Raw genomic sequence first — 19,193 nt, forward strand, 5'->3', positions numbered from 1 at the left:
CCAAACAGGGCCACTGCAAGATATCACTGCCAACTCACCAACAAGGCCATAGGACACTTTACAGCACCAGAATTAGGAGCAGGAGTGGTCAAGCCTGCTTTGCAATTCAATGTGATCATGGCCAATCTGATGATTGGCTCATCTCCACCTACCTGCCTTTTCCCCATATCCCTTAGTATCCCAACTATGTAACTACTCCTTCAATCGGAAGCCAATTTCACAGATTCCCCACCCTCTGGGAAAAGCAGTTTCTCCTCATCTCCGTCCTAAATCTACTCCTCTGAATCTTGAGGCTATGTCCCCTAGTTCTGGTCTCCCCCACCAATGGGAACAAGTTACCTACCTCCATCTTATCTATGCCTTTCATACATTTCTATAAGATCGCCTCCCATTCTTCTAAATTCCAGCGAGAACAGTCTCTGACGACTCAATCTCTCCTCATAGGCCAACCCCTTCATTCCTGGAATCAACCTGGTGAACCTCCTCTGCACCGCCTCTGAAGCCAGAGCATCCTTTCTTAAGTAAGGAGACAAGAACTACATGCAGTACTCTAGATGCGGCCTCACCAGGAACTTGTACAGTGCACCATAACATCCCTCTCCTAAATTCATTCCCTTGAGCAATGGCTGACATTCCATTTCCCTGCTGCGCCTGCAAACCAACCTTTTGTGGTTCATGCACAAACACTTTCAAGTCCATCTGCACAGCGACTTGCTGCAATTGCTTGCGATTTAAATAATGTCCTGATCTTCCACTCTTCCTTGCAGAGTGGACAATCTCACATTTACCAACATTGCACACCATCTGCCCACTCACTTCACCTGTCTATATCTCGCTGTACACGGCAAGATATTCCACATAAGTAAACTGCTCTACATCAGAGAGACTGGGAGATCACTTCACTGAGTACATTCGCTCCAACACCAGTGACATGGATCACACAGAGGCCAACCATTTCAATTCCACGCACCACTCCCATACTTATCTATACTTACGCACCGTCCCACCAAGACCACTGGTAAATTGGAGGAACACTTGATTTTCTGTCTGGGCTCTCTCCAACTGGATGGCATTTATATAGTTTCTGCCAACCTACTCCATTCTCCATCCTCTCCCCTGGTCTCCTTTCCTCTAGCCCCTTTTTCCCTTTCAACTCCCAGAGCCATCCCTCCTCCCCCTTCTTGTTGCTGTGCTTTCCCTCCCTTCCCCACCCACTTCCCTCCCACCAGTTTGCTCACCCCTTGATGAAGGGACTCAAGCCCAAAACATTGGTCATGCACCTTCATCTTTGCTACATCAAGTACACAGTTTGACCCTCTGAGTTTCTCTAGCATTGTGTGTGTTTTTTGCATTCTCAAGACCTTCTGCACAGCAATGCGCTGTCATCGCTTTCTATTTAAGTCATATTCTGATCTTCCACTCTTCCTGCCAAAGTGGACCACCTCACATTTACCAACAATCTGCCAGATGCTCGCCCACTCATTTAACCTATCCCTATCTCGCTACACATGGTGGGATAGCCAACAAAAGCAAGCCTGGGAATTAAAGCAAGATGAAATATTAACTCCCATTTCTCAGAATCATAGAACATTACAGCACTGAAACAGGCCACTTGGCCCTTCTAGTCTGACCAGCATCCAGTCGATAGTCTTCCTTATCCCTCCCCGAGAGGTACCTGTCCAAATGCTTCTTAAATGTTAAAATTCACCACTTCAAGCTCATTCCACATTCCCACCGCTCTCTGTGTGAAGTCCACCTAAACTTTTCCCCTTTCACCCTTACCCCATGTTCTCTGCTTTGTACCTCACGGACTTCAGTGGGAAAAGCTTACCTACATTTACTCTAGGCTCTTTCAGGTAGCCAGAATACCCCGATGTAAAGCCACATATTCTACCCCAAACAGCTCTTGGGGTACCGACCTGAAAGACCAGGAGGTGCCTCCGAAGTGCACTTTCTAACCCTAATCCGGGAGGGATAATTGCCGGAGTGCTGAAGTCCCCCAGGTACCTGAATGCAGCTGCCTGAAAGCTGATGCTAAGGGGCGGACTGATGATGTCGCAGTGACATCGTCAGCGCGAATTTGGAAACAGTGTGCAGACTGGGCATTGCAGATTTTGAACACTGAGAATGGCTGAAACCATCATCAGTATTTCTCTTGCCTGCTCCAGGTCCGTCATAATCCCACATTCCTTCTACTTCTCTGTCGTACTTCAAATGAGATCACGCCAGTGGGTGGGAGCATGGCGATAGTGGACAGGGGCCGGAGTGCACTCCGATGCGCCTCCCGCGTAGCTGCCCCTTTCAGGTGACCAGCGCAGCGCTTTCAGGGCTGCCACCTGACTGACAATCCCAAAGCTCCGCACCCGCATCCTTGGCACCCGAAAGCAGCTTGTGTCTGTTCTTCCACCCCCCCCCCCCCCCCCCCACTCACAGTTTCAAACACTTCTATCAAATCTCCAGGGTGGGGAAAGACACATTTTGAATTTAGACATGCAAACAAACATGGTAACAGGCCCTTTCAGCCCACGGGGCCATGCAGTCAAACCCAAATGACCCACGATCGCCAGTGCACTTTGAACGGTGGGAGGAAACCCCACGCAGGCATGGGGCGGACGTGCAAACTCCTTGCAGACAGCCGGAGGAAGAGATCCGAACCATAGGTGCCATAACACCAAATGAAATTCTAATTTGCTTAACCTTTCCCTGCAAGTCTGGGGCAACCTCTGAGCCACATCTCCCTGCGGTCAGGTGGACCCAGATCCTCCAGGTTTGGCCTCACCCAACTTGGCCAAAACATCCCCAACTTTGATTTCAGCTTCTTTCTCTTGCCTTCTGCTCACATTCTTGATGATGACCCAACTGATAGGCAATGAAGGCCTGATGCCTTGAGTCAGGTGACATCCTAGGCCTGAGGCCTACTCCCAGCAAAGATCCAAGACAACACCCATAGCTCAGAAAGGAAAAAGCCTGCTCAAACCACACTCGCGTATGCACAGATATATAAATTAAACTTTTAACCTGGGAAGTTTCTCTTCAATCACTTTTCTCCATCTTTTGTTTCTTCCCAGGCGCTTCCTGTTTATTTAAAATAAATGTCACCCACCACCAGCCACCAGCAGTCAAGCTCAGCTGGCCCCCAGCCCGCCTCTCATTGGCTCCATGCCTGCCCGTCACACCGCGCCCGCCCGGCCCATTGGCCTCGCGTCACGTGACCCGGGCGCTCCAGCACCCCGCCCACCCACCTGCCGTAGTCAAGGAAGTTTTTTTGGGCTCTGGCTCCGACTTTCCTTTTCATAGCTGGCCGGCGTGCTGCCTGCCTGCCTTCAAGGTTGTTTAAATGCTCCCCCCACCCTCAGGGGAAAAATAGACGGTGGCTCGTTATCTGCAAGGTGGATTGGAGTTAAATTTATTTTCCGATCTTCGAGATCGCGAAAAACAAAGATTAAATATCGAAAGTCCCGCCCCCTAACCATCCACTGATTGGTTGCTCTAGCCAGTCATTCTCCACCTGGATCTCTCCGATTGGATGAGCTCCTTTCTCTGGAAGGAGGGGAAATTAGCATCTTCCTGAGGTTTCGTGGCGTTGATTAATCCTATTGGGACTCAATCTCCCCCTCAAACCAAATTCCTTTGCCTCGAAATGCCTGTCTCCTCCTTTCCCCGCCCCCAGGTCAACTCTGATTGGTCCACGGGGGCGTTGTCCCAGCTGCCAATCACCTGCCGAGCGCAACCCGGAAATAGTGGTTCTGCACATGGTTGCTGTTCTGACCGGTTGAGATCGAAATCGGTGCCTTGAACGTGCCACGAAATTCCTTGTTTTACAGTGCAAATATTGCCAGAAATTGCATTTCAAAAATAAATAAACCAGAGGCAGAGAGCAGGATAAAGTAAGGCAGTGTCTGTGGTTCATTACAAGGAACAGGAGTAGGCCATTCGTTCCATCGAGTATGCTCCACCCTGAGCTAAACTGTTGTCACATCTGGTTCCAAATTCCAGCTTTTTCTCCCCAGGATACCCTGACTAATTAGATACCTATCAATCTCCTCCTTAAATTCCCTCAATGATCGGGCCTCCACAGCGGGATGTGGTAACGAATTCCAAGACCCTCTGGCTAAAGAAATTTGTTTTAATTGGGTAGCTTCAAATTCTAAGACTATGCCCTCTTGTCCAAGGACAGCTTCTTCCCCTCTGTCGTCAGATTCCTGAATGATCAATGAACCAAAGACACTTTGAGTTTTTCTTGCACTATTTTTATTCATTCTTTAAGGTCGTTTATATAAATGTTTGCCCTGTGATTCTGCTGCCAAACAAATTTTGTAACATGTTCATGACAATAAATTCTGCTCCTGTGAAATTAATGCAAAAAAAAGGGGAAAGTGAAGCAGTGCCTTTGGTCCATTGATCATTCAGGAACCTGATGGCAGAGGGGAAGAAGCTGTCCTTGTGCCGCTGGGTGCTCATCTTCAGGCTCCTCTACCTTTTCCCCGATGGTGGCCTGGGTGCTGGGGGTCTTTGAGGATAGAGGCTTCTTTCTTAGGACACCACCGCTTGTAGATGTCCTCAATGGATACAGGAGAGAAACTGGAAACTTGGCCGAACGGTGCACCAACAACAACCTCGAAATCAATGTCACCAAAACCAAGGAGCTGATTAATGACTTCTGGAAGGGAAAACCAGTGACCATTGGCACTCTATGACAAATAAAGGTGACTTAATTTGTCTTGATCATTGGGGAGATGGAGAGGTTAAGTAAATATAATTTATTGGGTTCTACCATCTCTCCTGGTCCCAACACACTACTGCCATCATGAAGAATGTCAGTGCTTCTATTTCCTCAGGAGTTTGCAGAGGTTTGTTACGACCCTGGCAAATGTCTCCAGAGGTGTGGTGGAAAGCGTGCTGACCGGCTGCATCATAGTCTAGTAGGGGGGAAACCAATGCCCCCCGAGCATCAAGCCCTGCAAAAGGTAGTGGACACAGCCCACGACATCACAGGCAAAACCCTCCCCACCGTCAAGAGGATTCACAGGGAACGCTGCCGTCGGAGAGCAGCAGCAATCGTCAAAGATCCACACCACCTAGCACACGCTCTGTTCTCGCTGCTGCCGTCAGGAAAGAGGTCTCAGTGCCACAAGACTCATTCGGGAACAGCTGCTCCCCCTCCACCAGCAGACTCCTCAATGACAAACTCAATCAGGGACTCGTTTAAGGACTCTGACTTGTGCACTTTATTGTTTTTTTTTTCTCTCTCTGTGTTGCACAGTTTGTTACATGCATCTTCTTGAGTAGTTTTGTGCAGTACCAGTAAGTGGTAATTCTGCCTCACCCACGGTAAAAGAATCTCAGGATTCTATTTGATATTATATATACATATGTACGTTGATGGCAGCACTGCAGGAGTTGCTGTACCTGCAGTGCTATCGCTGGTGCGGACCTGTGGGGAGCGAGGGGAGCAGAGATGCAGGGCTCCCACGGGGTCCAAACAGTCAGTTGACTGCCAATGGCTCCGAACAGGCTTTCAACAGTCCGTTTGAGGGAGCCAACAGGGGTTTTTATTTGAAATTCTGCCACCCTGGGTCTGCCCCCAAGATGGCAGCTCCTCTTTATCGGCAACAGCCATGAGGAGCTGCAGACTCTGGGGAAATGGAAGCCTGGAGCAGGGCATTAGAGGACGGGAAGATCACACACCGTCTGAGAGGGAGAAGCAGAGGAGACGACCCATGGGGATGGTGGACCGGTGAGGGGGCTTTGCGGCTGAGGGATCAGTCTATGCAGCGGGCTGCAGGTGACTCAAGGCAAGGGACCTACGGAAGCTGTGGACCAATGCTGGGAGACTCGCCGGAATTTCATGTAATATGACACTGTTTTATTACTACGAAAATAAATTGAATCTTGAATGTGATGCCATGACTGCATCGCCAGATCCAGCTCCAACAGAGACATCGTTTACAGACGACATGACGGTCGTCGGCCTCATCAGCAACAATGATGGGTCGCTCTACAGAGAGGAGGTGGACAATCTCATGGTGTGGTGTGAGAGTTACAACCTGATTCTCAGGGTGGATGAGGATAACACAAAGGAGATGATTACGGTCTTCAGGAGAACCAGGAACGTCCACCCTCAACTACATATCAATAACTCTGTAGTGGAGAGCACCAAGTTACGTGGAGTTCACTTAACTAGTGACCTATCGTGGACACACATCTCCTCAATGTCAGGAAGACCCAACAGAGACTGCATTTCCTGAGAAGATCAAAGTGGGCAAGGCTACCAGCCACCGTTATGTCAACCTTACACAAGAGCTCTATCGAGAGCGCCCTGGCCAGCTGCATCGCAGTGTGGTATGGCTGTTGGAGAGAATTAAATCAGAGGTCAATCCACAGGACCAGAAGAGTAACAGAGAGGATCACTGGGTTCTCCACCCACTCCCCCTATCAACACGATCTACCGGGATCGTTGTCTGAAGAGGGTGCGCAAAATAATTTGAGGACCCCTTCCACCCTGCATCGCTTAGATGCTGCCATTGGGAAAGAGATCCAGGAGGATCAGAGCCAGCACCACCAGGCTGAGAAACAGCTTCTTCCCACGTGCTGAACGTCCAAAGGAACTGCTCACACTAACTGTCTGAGACTCTCATATTCAAAAAGCAATATTTATTTATTTGTATAGATGAAATACTTGCCCTGCATATGTATTGTTTGTCTGTTATGTCTGGGTGTGTGTCTGCATGTTTCACACCGAGGACCGGAGAACACTGTTTCATAGGGTTGTAACTGTACAATCGGATGACAATAAACTTACCCATTTCCTCTGCGTGCTCAGATTCGATGATGAGATCCAGGCTGAAATGTTGACCATTCTTTTTCTGAATCCCTCCAGCACATTACTTTTTATCTTTTGATGTTTAATTTTATTTATTACTTGGTAAAGAGAAACAGGTTCTTCTGCAAGCCATCTAACAGGTTGATTCAAACATTCATTCAGCCACACCAGGCACGATTTTACATTCCGCAGAGATGGCGACTTTCGGCCACTTTCTCCCATGGAAGCTGCTTCATCTGCCCAGTGCCTCCAGTATTTGGATCCTGGTGAGTCTCTTCTGCACCCTCTCCAGTGCCTCCATGGCCTATTTTATCATGAAGCAGGAAAGCAGTTGACCCATGAACCCCGACTCCACCGAAAGGATGAGAAAAACCTTCCAGGAACAGTCACCGTGCCATTCTCTAAACGGAACAAAAGGATTAAATTCTTCCCATTTTGCCAAGTGTTTTAATTAAAACGTACCACAGGAACATGATATAATAGTTTCTTCGAGTGGTGAAACAAATCCCATTATTGCTGCTTGTCACAAAATACTATTCAGTAGAGAACCCATGCCATCTGTTACTGCCCAGCAGAAATAAAGGTGTGAGCTACACACAGATCAGAGAAGTTAGTTAATTCCACTAGTTTTCCAAGGAATAAGGTGGTGCCTTAGGACTCAGCTTGCCGATGCTTTAACTGAAGGTTGTGTGGCTGGGGAGGCTGCAGAACTGCTGGCGGTGAAGTTATGGGCCCTCAGTAACCCTGGAAGTGCTCTCTTTTCCTTCTCTTCCTCTGGCTGTAAGGGGAACTTTACTAAAGTCTTATGGTAGACTAAACTAAGCTTTGTGTCATATATTTTGTGTTTTTATTATATGACAATAAAATAATCTTGAAGGTGGTGCGTTTGTTAATTCTAACCTCTTGCAATGTTACATTCTCCAAAACAATTTGTAGTGAAATGCAGTGACAACTGTTAAATCACAGTGCAGAGGGAACAATATCAATTAAAACATTCCCTTGGTGGGGATGCAGAGGTTACATTCAGAGTAAGTTTTTGCCACACCTTCCCAGGGCAACGACAGCACAGGTCACTGCCTCTGTTCTGTCCCAGATACAGTACATCCCCAGGATGGAGAAAGGGTAAAGCTCCCTCTACACTGTCCCATGCACATCCTCGGGTCAGGGTAAACCTCCCTCTGCACTGTCCCATTCACATTCCCAGGATGAAGAAAGGGTAAAGCTCCCTCTACACTGTCCCATGATCATCCTCAGGTCAGGGTAAAGATCCCTCTACACGGTCCCATACACATTCCCAGGGCATGGACAGGGTAAAGCTCCCTCTACACTGTCCCATGATCATCCTCAGGTCAGGGTAAAGCTCCCTCTACACTGTCCCATGCACATCCTCAGGTCAGGGTAAAGCTCCCTTTACACTGCCCCACACTCATTCCCAAGGCAGAGACAGTGCAAAGCTCCCTCTACACTACCCCACACTCATTCCCAGGGCATAGACAGGGTACACCTCCCTCTACACTGTCCCATACACATTTCCAGGGCATGGACAGGTAACGGTCCCTCTACACTGCCTCACTCACATTCCCAAGGCAGAGATAGTGCAAAACTCCCTCTACACTGCCCCACACACATTCCCAGGACAGAGACAGGGTAAACCTCCCTCTGCACTGTCCCATCACCAATTCTCGGGGCAGGGGCAGCAGATTAGACACAAACAACAGGCTAGATACTGAGTTAGTCTCTCTTGATGCTGTAATATCAAATGTGTCCTATGCCCAGGGTATTAGTCCACGTTCCAGTTGTTCCCATGTCTCCGAATGAGACTGCTGTCCTGAGGACCAAAGTGATGTTCATAGATTCATAATTGAACACAAAGACCTTCAACACATCATTCTGGATTGGATACAAAGGCAAGACCTGGGTTGAACCTGCCTGGATGCACTCCCCTCCTTTCTCTTGCCTGACGCACCTCCCTTCTGTTTATCTGATACTCTCCGTGCGACAGAACAAGCCACCTTCTGCTCGCATTCATTTTTTTTCACTGCAGCCTGTTCTGTCGAGGTTCATTGAGCTGCTCGCTTCCACTGCAATGGGGGAGGCTGTAAGTGTGACCCGCACTTCTCTTCTTGTACTTGTTCGGTTGGAAGCCATTTGACAAGCACCTCCCCTTTGCCCTCTTTCTCTCCGTCAGAGTTGATCAGGAGGCCACTGATAGTCTGATTGATGGTTGTTGCCTTTCCTTCAAATTGTCCTCACAAGCGGTGGCATCAGTTACTGCTGTGGGTGTTGCACAGGGTAGAGTAGGGTCATGTGTTCGGCATCCTTGAAGGGAAGCCTCTCAACACTATAGTACTGCACCACCTCTGGAATACTGTCGAAGAGGGCACTGTTCTGATTCAGTGTGTACTGATCATCTTTGGTCTGAGCCAAGAGGATGTGGACGCATCCGTGGCTGGTTCTGCACACAGGACAGAGCAAGAGGACAGTGCATCAGTATAATCAGAATTTACCATAGGAGACGTTGTATAGGACAACCCTGGAATCTTCAAACAAAATAATGGTTTTGAGTAATACCCTTTGAATAAGATGACCCCCCCCCCCCAAAAAAAATCTGGGACTTACCGCTGACCAGTGTATGCTGATAAAAGCAAATTGCAAAATTTTAATAACAAATGATCATTTGAAGGTTCAAATTTTTTTTGGATATTTTAAAATAGATCACTGTCAGCCCTTGTAAAGACTGTAAAAAGCCGACAGCAGTCGGACCGGGTGGATGGAAAGGAGGAGCACTGAGACTTTGCAAATAACTGACGGGGCTGGTGCAAGATTGCATTGGAGCTGGCGGGAAGATGGCGGCGGTGTTAAGACTTCATCTTCAAGGTATAGGATGACCCGATTTTAAGGTGACAATTTTAAGTTTCAGATCATCCTATACAACGGCACATACGGTATTATCATGAACATGTCACAAAATTCGTTGTTTTGTGACAGCATCACAGTGCAAACATTTCTATAAACCATCTTACAAAATAAATAAAAATAATGCTTGAAATAGTGTCTCTTTGGTTCATTGTCCATTCAGGAATCTGATGGCGGAGGGGAAGAAGCTGCCCTTGTGCCATTGAGTATTCACCTTCACCCAATGGTAGCAGAGTGAAGAGGGCCTGGCCTGGGTGGTGGGATCCTGAGGATAGAGGCTGCTTTCTTAAGATACGGCCTCTTATGGACATCCTCGATGGAGTGAAGACTGATGCCTGTGATAGTGCTGGCTGAATTCACAACCCTCTGGAGTTTTTTCTTGACTTAAGCGTTGGCACCTTCATACCAGACAGTGATACAACCAGCCAGAATGCTCTCCATGATAAACCTGGAGAAGTTTTCAAGATTCTTCAGTGACCTACTGAATCTCCTCAAACTCCTCATGAAGTCTGGCCACTGGCGAACCTTCTTCATGATTGCATTGACATGGAAGCTCCAGGACAGATCCTCGGAGACACCCAGGATTTTGAAGTTCTTGACCTTCTTCACTGGTGACCCCGTTGTTCTCCCGATTTTCTCCTGAAGTCCACAATTCCCTCCTTGGTTGAGTGCAAGGTTGTTGTCGTGACACCACTCCACCAGCTGATCTGACTCCCTCCTGCACGCTTCCTCGTTGCCGTCTGTGATTCTTACAACAACTGTGGTGTTATCGGCACATTTGTAGATTATGCCTAGTCACACAATCATGGGTGTTGTAGTGTGAGTAGAGCAGTGGGCTTAGCACACATCCTTGAGGGGGTTCCTGGTTGATCCGGAGACTATTTTGCAGCTGATACAATTAAAAACCCAGTCGTGTAGTCAACAGTGAAGAAGAAAGCGGGGGTTGGGGGATGGGGGCCGCAACACATTTAAGACTCAATCATTGAAATTTTTTTAAATGTAGGCAGTAGGAGAGAAGTACATAAGAAACCAACTAAACTTGACTGCTTAACAGGGAAAGGAGTCCGAATTTTAAAATCCTGCTACCTAACTGATTAGGGATAGTCAACATAGCTTTGTGCGTGGTAGGTTGTGTTTAACTAATCTTATAGAGATTTTCAAGGAAGTTGACAAAGGAAAGACTGTGGATGTTGTCTACATGGGTTTTAGTAAGGCCTTTGACAAGGTCCCACATGGGAGGTTAGTCAGGAAGGTTCGGATGCTCAGTATTCATGATGAAGTAGAGAACTGGATTCGACAATGGCTGGACGAGAGAAGCCAGAGAGTAGTAGTGGATGATTACTTCTCAGACTGGAGGCCTGTGACCAGTGGTGTGTCTCAAGGATCGGTGCCGGAACCATTGATGCTTTCACCTATATCAATAATCTGGATGATAATGTGGTAAACTGGATCAGCAAGTTTACTGATGACCCTAAGTTTGGAGGCGTTGTGGACAGCGAGGAAGGTTTTCATGCTTACAGAGGGACATGGACCAGCTGGAAAAATGGGCTGAAAAATAGCAGATGGAATTTGTGAGATGTTGCATTTTGGAAGAACAAACCAAGAAAGGACATACACGGTAAATGGTCAGGCCCTGAGGAGTGTGGTAGAACAGAGGGATCCCTGAAAGTGGTGTCACAGGTGAATAGGTTTGTAAAAAGAGATTTTGGCATATTGGCTTTTATAAATCAAACTATTGTGTGTAGGAGTTGGGATGTTATGGTAAGTTGTATCAGACATTGGTGAAGCCAAATCTGGAGTATTGTATGCAGTTCTGGTCATCCAACTACAGGAAAGATATCAATGAGATAGAAAATTGCAGAGAAGATTTACTAGGATATTGTCTGGACTTCAGGAACTGTGTTACAGGGAAAGGTTAAACAGGTTAGGGCTTTATTCCCTGGAGTGTAGAAGAATGAAGGGAGATTTGATGGAGATATTCAAAATTATGAGGGGGATTGACAGAGTAAATGTAGGTCGGCTTCTTCCACTCAGGGTGGGTGAGATACAAACCAGAGGACATGGGTTAAGGGTGAAAGGGGAAAAGTTTAGGGAAACATGAGGGGGAATTTCTTCATACAGAGAGTGGTGGGAGTGTGGAATGTGCTGCCAGCTGAAGTGATGAATGCGGGCTCAATTTTAACATTTAATAAGAAATTGGACAGGTACGTGGATGGGAGGGGTATGGAGGGCTGTGGATTGGGTGCAGGTCAGTGGGACTGGGCACAAAAAATAGTTTGGCACAGACTAGAAGGGGTCAGGGCCCAAGAGAGCAATGCCTGTATTCAGCAGCAGCCACGAGGGGCTGCAGACTCCCAGGTAGCAGAGGACAGGTGCAGGGCACCAGAAACGGGGAGAGCACTACCCCTTTTGAGAGGGAGAAGCAGAGGAGACGACCCCACGGGATGGTGACCATGGCGTGTGAGTCTCTGTGGCTGAAGAGCACACACAGATGGTGGGCTGTTGGTGGCTCGAGGCAAGGAACCCATGCAGGCTGTGGACTGCTGGAGACTGCAGTCAAAGGACTTGCGAGAGGATGCTGAGGGCTTCCTGATCGTGTCAGAGGTTCAGACCTGGAGCTTGGGTTGCCAATGGCTTGGACTGGTCTATGTGGTTGCGGAGGCTGCTGGGCATGAATCCACGGACACCCAAGTGTCCCTTTAAGACAAACAGCACAGTAACAGGCCCTGTCAGCCTATGAGCCTGAACCAATTACACTCAATTGATCTACAAACCCCGGTATGTTTTGAACAGTGGGAGGAAAGCGGAGCCCCCCCCCCCACCCGGGGAAAACCCACGCAGACACAGGGAGAACGTACACACTCCCTACAGTCAGTGCGGGATTCGAACTCCGGCCCCGAATACTAACAGTGCTGCCCTTTGCTACTTTTTCTCTGACTGTGAGAGGTGCAGGGCAATTCCTGCTGATGGTCAATCTTTGTCTGCCTTACTGTATACTCAAGCCAATTTTGTGTCATATTACCCCTGCTTTATTACATGACAATAAAGTAATCTTGAAACTTGTTTGTTGTCTCACAAGTACTTACTTTAAGGCCAGGGAAAACTTGCTATTTCCGGACTCACTGTTTCGTACAAGGTAGCTGGCTTCCTTACAGGGTTGCAGAAGACCTTCTGCTTCCACCCGGCTGATAGACCCATGGTACCAGCTGTAGAGAAAATAGGACATCCAGTTAAACCTGGGTGCAGCTCAAGGGCCACCTTGTGCTTTCATATGTGGTACGTGGATGCTGTTGGTCATCCCTTGAGAAAAAAAAGGTACAGTTAGCATATAGCGATTAGAGCAACGCAGTTACAGCGCCAGTGGTTTGGACCAGGGTTCAAATCTCATGCTGTCTGTACATTCTCCCTGTGTCTGCGTGCATTTCTACCGGGTGTTCTGGTTTCCTCCTGTTTGAAATGTACTGGAGTTGTAGGTCAATTGGGTGTAATTTGGCGCCATGGGCTTCTGGGCTGAAAGGGCCCGTTACGATTGAATTTAAAAAAGATTAATTTAAATTAAATTTTAAAAAAAATGGTGCAGTTGTACTAGACAGAGATAAGCCACATCTGGAATACTGTGTGTACTTCTGGTTACTCAAATACAGGTAGATTATCAAAGTCAAAAGGGTGCAGAAAAATTCACAAGGATGTGACAGGTACTGGTGGACCTGAGTCACAGGAAGGGGTCGAAGAGTCTGGGATTATGAGGGTGAAGAGGGTCCTACAAAATCTTGAGTGGCACAAATCAGGTGAATGGTCACAGTTTTTCCCAGGGTTGGGGAGCCTTCAACTAGAGGTCATAGATATCAATAGGTTAAGTGAATGGACAAGGGTCTGGCAGTTGGAGGACAATGTTAATAAGTATGAGGTTATCCATTGTGGAAGGAAAAATGGAAGATAAAATATTATTTAAGTGGTGTGATTGCAGCATGCTGCCACGCAGAAGGAGTTGGGAGGGCTTGTGCATGAATTGCAAAAGGTTGGTTTGCAGATTGTGATGCACTGCAGCGGCAGTAAGTAGACACAACCTCAAAGACTGTACAACAGGCTTTATTTGGCTGAAAATCTCTGCTACAGTCGTGGCTGCGATGGTGGCTTCCGAGTGACTGGTTCAGGAGAGGGTGTTTCAGGACTAGATCCCGGTCGTGTGATTGACAGCCGGCCGGGTGGAGTTAGCCCCCTAGGGGTCTATTCACATCGGCTGATTGACAGCTGGCCAGGTGTAGTCTGTCCTCCGGTGGTCTTCCTGCAGGTACAGAAATCGCTTCCTGCAGTGCGCTAGTGGTGTATCACTACACAGATATAGCAGGTTATCAAGAAGGGAAATGGAATGTTGGCCTTCACTGCCAGAGGGAATGAATTTAGGAGCAGGGAGGTTGTGCTGCAACTGTACAAGGGACTGGTGAGGTCCCATCTGGAGAACTGGGTGCAGATCTGGTCTCCTTACTGGAGGAAGGATGGACTGGCTTTGGATTGAGGTTATTGAGTGTTCTGGATCTGCGATCATCCTGGCCAAAGCAGCAGAGCGACGACTCAGATGAAACAAAGGTTGGAGGAGTTGTGCATAATGTTGAAGGCTGTCATAGGTTACGGGAGGATGCAGAGTTGGGCAGAAAAGTGGCAGATGGAGTTCAATCTGGATAAATGTGAGGTGATGCACTTTGGAAGGTCAAACTTGAAGACCAGGGAAATATAGTTAATGGTGGAATACTTAACAGCGTGGAAGAACAGAGGGATCTTGGGGTCCAAATCCATAGATCTCTCAAGGTCACCGCACTGGTTGATAGGACAGTTCAGAAGGCCAATGGGATGCTGGGCTTCATAATCGGGGAATTGAGTTCAGGAGTTGTGAGGTGATGTTAAAGCTCTATAAATCTCTGGTGAGACCACACTTAGAATATTGTCTTCAGTTCTGGTCACCTCATTACAGGAAAGGTGTGGAACCTATGGAGAGGGGACAGAGGAGATTTACCAGGATGTTGCCTGGATTGGAAAATATGTCTTATGAGTTAAGGTTAGCAATGCTAGGGCTTTTCTCTTTGGAATGAAGGAGGATGAGAGATGACTTAATAGAGGTCTACAAGATTCTGGGAGGCATAAATAAGGTAGTCAACACCTTTTTTTCCCAGGGCGGGAATAGCAAACACCAGAGGATATCTGTAGAAAGTGAAGGGAGGAAAGTTTAGGGGAGACATCAGGGGTAAGTTTTTTTTTTACACAGGGAGTTGTAGGTGCCTGAAATGCATTTCCGGGGTGGTGGTGGAGGCTTGAACAATAGGGGCATTTGAAACTCTTAGAAAGGCACATGGATGAAAAAAAAAGGGTTATGAGGTGGGGAGTGTTTAGTTTTTTAAAGATATATATGGGTCAGTACAACATCATGGGCCGAAGGACCTACACTGTGCTGGAATGTTCTATGTTAATTGGAAAAGATTTCAACATACTGGAATATGGAAAGTCTGGAGGCATCACTGATTGGAGGATTTATGTCTGAATAAAACCGAGACAATTTAACTTTAGACATATGTGCTCTATGGACCACTTTAAATTGAGCAAACAGTGTCGTACACAAAAAGGAAGACGTGTTAATCAAATTAAAAATGGAGTCCCAAACTTCACTGGACTCTGAAAGATTCAAATCCTGCTCCCAGACAGTCAATGTATGTAATGATTCTTTTGCTACAATTTGATAATCAAGTTGACTGCCCCACATTGGTAGAAATGGAACCAAATTTTGCTAAGAATACTTCCATGTTGGCCATTCTAGGGGCTTATTTATCTTCTTCTTCATATAAACTAACCGATAACCTGATAATTAAACACAGTTTGAGAATATGGGCACAATTTAGAAGGTTTTTATGGATTTCATAGTTTTTCTCTTGCCAGCCCAATGATATCCAATTACCTTTTACTACCTTCTTTACAATGACTGGCACAGATTGGGTATTAAATGTTTCAAAGACCTTTTTATTGGCAACAATTTTACATCTTTCAAGCAATTGGTGGTAAGTTTTAATTGACCTAAAACTCATTTTTTTAGATATTTCCAAATTAGACACTTTGTTCAATCTCAGATCCCTGATTTTCCTGGAATCACCCAGGCAACTGTTCTACAATCTTCCCTTCAAGGCTTAATATCGCATATTTTTGATAATTTGGCTAATCTAAGGCTAGGCCTGCTAGTTAAAATCAAGAACCAAGGGTTTTTTAAAATTTAAAAATTAACTTTTAAATTAACAGGCCCTTTCAGAGCATGAGCCCAATTTCACCCAATTAACCTACAGCCCATACATTTTGAACAGTTAGAGGAAATCGGAGAACCTGGAGAAAACCCACAAACATGGAGAGAATGTACAAACTCTTTTCAGACAAGCGGTGGATTCTAACCCGGGACGCTGGCGCTGTAACAGCGTTGTGCTAACTGTGCTACCCTTGACTGTATTCAGGATTGGCTTTCAAAATAGAAAGGACGGAGGGAGGAGAAAGGAAGCAGAGATGATGAGCTGGAGTTTCAAAGGTACTTACACTTGTTTTTCTAGGGGAATGGTGGGGTCCACCTTCTCTCCCATCTCACAGCTCTCCAAGTTCTGCTGCTTTGGGATCTTTTGAGTCCAGCTCGGATGCCTATTGTGGTGTTTGACTTTTTCCTCTTTTGGTGGAGATGACCTTTCTGCAGAGTCAAATTGGACTAAGGGGAGAGAGTGCACAGAGAGTGGGAACATTATCGGACTGTCCAATGAGAACCTTTTTCATGACTCACCCTGTTATCCCTGCTGCTCTCAAGCTCTATGACCATGTCCATCAACCAGATGCTTCTATGAGAGATAGAGTTCAGTGTTCGCTTTGCAGATTTAGAGTTCATCCATTTAACCATGTATATACTCATGTAATTGTTGATATCACGTAATAGTCGACCCCTCCCCCTTTTTCTTGCCCAAAAACTGGGTGTTTTTGTATGACTCGTGTATGTCAACACCCCCCATTTTAGGCCCTGACTGCCCATCTATCCGAGCTCCTGACACCTCAACCATGAACCTTCGCTCTGGCCGCCCACCCATCACAGCTTCTAATGCCCGACAGCAGACCCTTGCCTCGGCCACCCACCCACTGGAACTCCCGATAGTAGACCCTCACCTCACCTGTCTGTTCACTGGAGCTCCTGATGTCCCAGTTGTCCGCCCATCTGGCTCCTGACACCCTGGCTGCCCACCCATTGAATTCCTGATGCCTCAGCTGCCAGCCCACTGGTGCTCCTGAAGCCCTGGTCGTCCACCTATCTGAACACCCAGCACCCCAAAAGCAGACTTACCACCTGGTCCTGGCCATCTAAACTCCCGACGCTTTGGCTGCTCACCTATCCGAACTCCCGATGACCCGGCTGCTCGCCCATTCGAGCACCCAATGCCACGATCACGGAATTACCACCTGATCCTGGCCAGTTGAGCGCCCAACGCCTTGAACAGTGCAGGTACTTTTGAGGTCAAAAGTTAAAGTCAACCCCCCTCCCCCCCACTTTTTTTTGACTCAAAGAAGTGGTCCAAATAATTCAACGATTACACAGGGTATATACGGTACTTGTGAAAATAAAACAAAACTCTGCTGAGGGCATTTTAATTATTTTCCTTCCCTCCGACACACAGAGATCTCCTCAGAGCCTCTTAGCAACATCTCTGAGTGTGAGTTTTGAGAGGCTTCACACGCCCAAAATTTCCAGTCAATTAAATAGTGATCGAAAAGTGTGTTAGATTCCCTCCTCAGAATCCTGAAGCACTGGGGTTTAGACACACATCAACAAGATTAACTTGACTCTTCCAAAGCATTCAGCAAGATTATTTTACCACCCATTCTTCTCTTAACCCTGGCCTTGAGGGTACTCAGCAATTAAGTATCCACAGTCCTCATCAATAATTTCAAGCATGTCCTAACCTCCGCATAAAAGATTTTTTCCTGACATCTTTCCTCCCGACTTTGCTCCCTAGTTATGAGACCACCAGCCGAGGGGTAAACAACCTCTAAGCATTCCACCTTGTCAAGCTCTTTATTGACTACAGTTTGGCATTTAACACCATCATCCCTTCATAATTTTAAAAAAAAATTTTTTTTATTTTTCACACTATAAAGCATATTGATCAAGATCCATACATTTTCCTTCTTAAATATATACAGTATCGTTTTCTCCCCCCTTCCCTCCTCCCCTCCCTCACCTCCCCTCCCATTTATTTAAAGTTCAGAATATAAGATACATTAAACCAGTCAAACAATGTTGTCACTCAATAAAAATAAACAAGAAATTCCACTGAGTCAGTTCTTTTCATTCTCTTCTCCTTCTGTCATTTTAGGTGGTAGATGTCCACGGTAGGTTTTCTCTATTGTGTTTCATGTATGGCTTCCATATTTGTTCAAATTCTAATGGAATACATTTATTCATTTCTATATACCATTGTTGTATTCTCAAGTTATCTTCTAATTTCCAGGTTGACATAATACATTTTTTTTGTTACAGCTAGGGCTATCATAACAAATCTTTTTTGTGCACCATCCAAATCGAATCCAAATTCTTTGTTTTTTATGTTACTTAGGAGGAAGATCTCTGGGTTTTTTGGTATATTGCTTTTTGTGATTTTATTTAATATCTGGTTTAGATCTTCCCAAAATTTGTTCACTTTCTCACATGTCCAAATTGCATGAATTGTTGTTCCCATTTCCTTTTTACAGCAAAAACATCTGTCAGATACTGTTGGGTCCCATTTATTTAACTTTTGAGGTGTAATGTATAGCCTGTGTATCCAGTTATATTGTATCATACGTAACCTCGTGTTTATTGTATTTCTCATAGTTCCGGAGCATAACTTCTCCCATGTTTCCTTCTTTATCTTTGTTTAGATCTTGTTCCCATTTTTGTTTAGTTTTACCATTTGTTTCCTCATTCGCCTTTTCTTGTAGTTTAATATACATGTTTTTTACAAATATTTTGATTGTCATTGTGTCTGTAATCACATATTCAAAATTACTTCCCTCTGGTAACCTCAGACTGCCTCCCAATTTGTCCTTCAAGTAGGATTTCAGTTGGTAGTATGCCAACACTGTAACGTGAGTTATATTATATTTATCCTTCATTTGTTCAAAGGATAATAATTTATTTCCCGAAAAACAATTTTCTATTCTTTTGATCTCTTTTTTCTCCCATTCTCTAAAGGAAAGGTTATCTATTGTAAAAGGGATTAGCTGATTTTGCGTCAGTATTAGTTTTGGTAGTTGGTAATTTGTTTTATTCCTTTCTACATGAATCTTCTTCCAAATGTTGAGCAGATGATGCAATACTGGAGAATTCCTACGTTGTACCAATTTTTCATCCCATTTATATAATATATGTTCAGATATCTTCTCCCCTATTTTATCTAGTTCTAATCTAGTC

The 19,193-nt window shown here is 45.9% G+C and overlaps 2 protein-coding genes across 5 annotated transcripts in view; both read right to left on the bottom strand.

The window, feature by feature from the left end:
- LOC138764496 (zinc finger protein 687-like) overlaps positions 1–3,137 on the bottom strand; it is a 46,485-nt gene extending 43,348 nt beyond the window's left edge. For both annotated transcript variants that reach the window (XM_069940530.1, XM_069940529.1), the window contains exon 1: positions 3,019–3,137. The gene's annotated coding sequence lies outside the window, so the exon portion shown is untranslated. The remainder of the gene's footprint in view (positions 1–3,018) is intronic.
- Positions 3,138–6,683: 3,546 nt separating this feature from the next.
- LOC138764497 (SH2 domain-containing adapter protein E-like) overlaps positions 6,684–19,193 on the bottom strand; it is a 69,468-nt gene continuing 56,958 nt past the window's right edge. For 2 of the 3 annotated variants that reach the window (XM_069940533.1, XM_069940532.1), the window contains exons 4-6: positions 16,304–16,466; positions 12,826–12,945; positions 7,143–9,278 (exon numbers count right to left, since the gene is read on the bottom strand). In XM_069940533.1, coding sequence (XP_069796634.1) covers positions 9,092–9,278; positions 12,826–12,945; positions 16,304–16,466 — 470 coding nt within the window. In that variant the 3' untranslated portion in view covers positions 7,143–9,091. Of the gene's footprint in view, positions 9,279–12,825; positions 12,946–16,303; positions 16,467–19,193 lie in introns of all 3 variants that reach the window. The other variant, XM_069940534.1, reaches the window with a different exon arrangement.

This window comes from Narcine bancroftii, chromosome 5 (assembly GCF_036971445.1).
Source record: "Narcine bancroftii isolate sNarBan1 chromosome 5, sNarBan1.hap1, whole genome shotgun sequence".
In the NCBI taxonomy this organism is placed as follows: Eukaryota; Metazoa; Chordata; class Chondrichthyes; order Torpediniformes; family Narcinidae; genus Narcine; species Narcine bancroftii.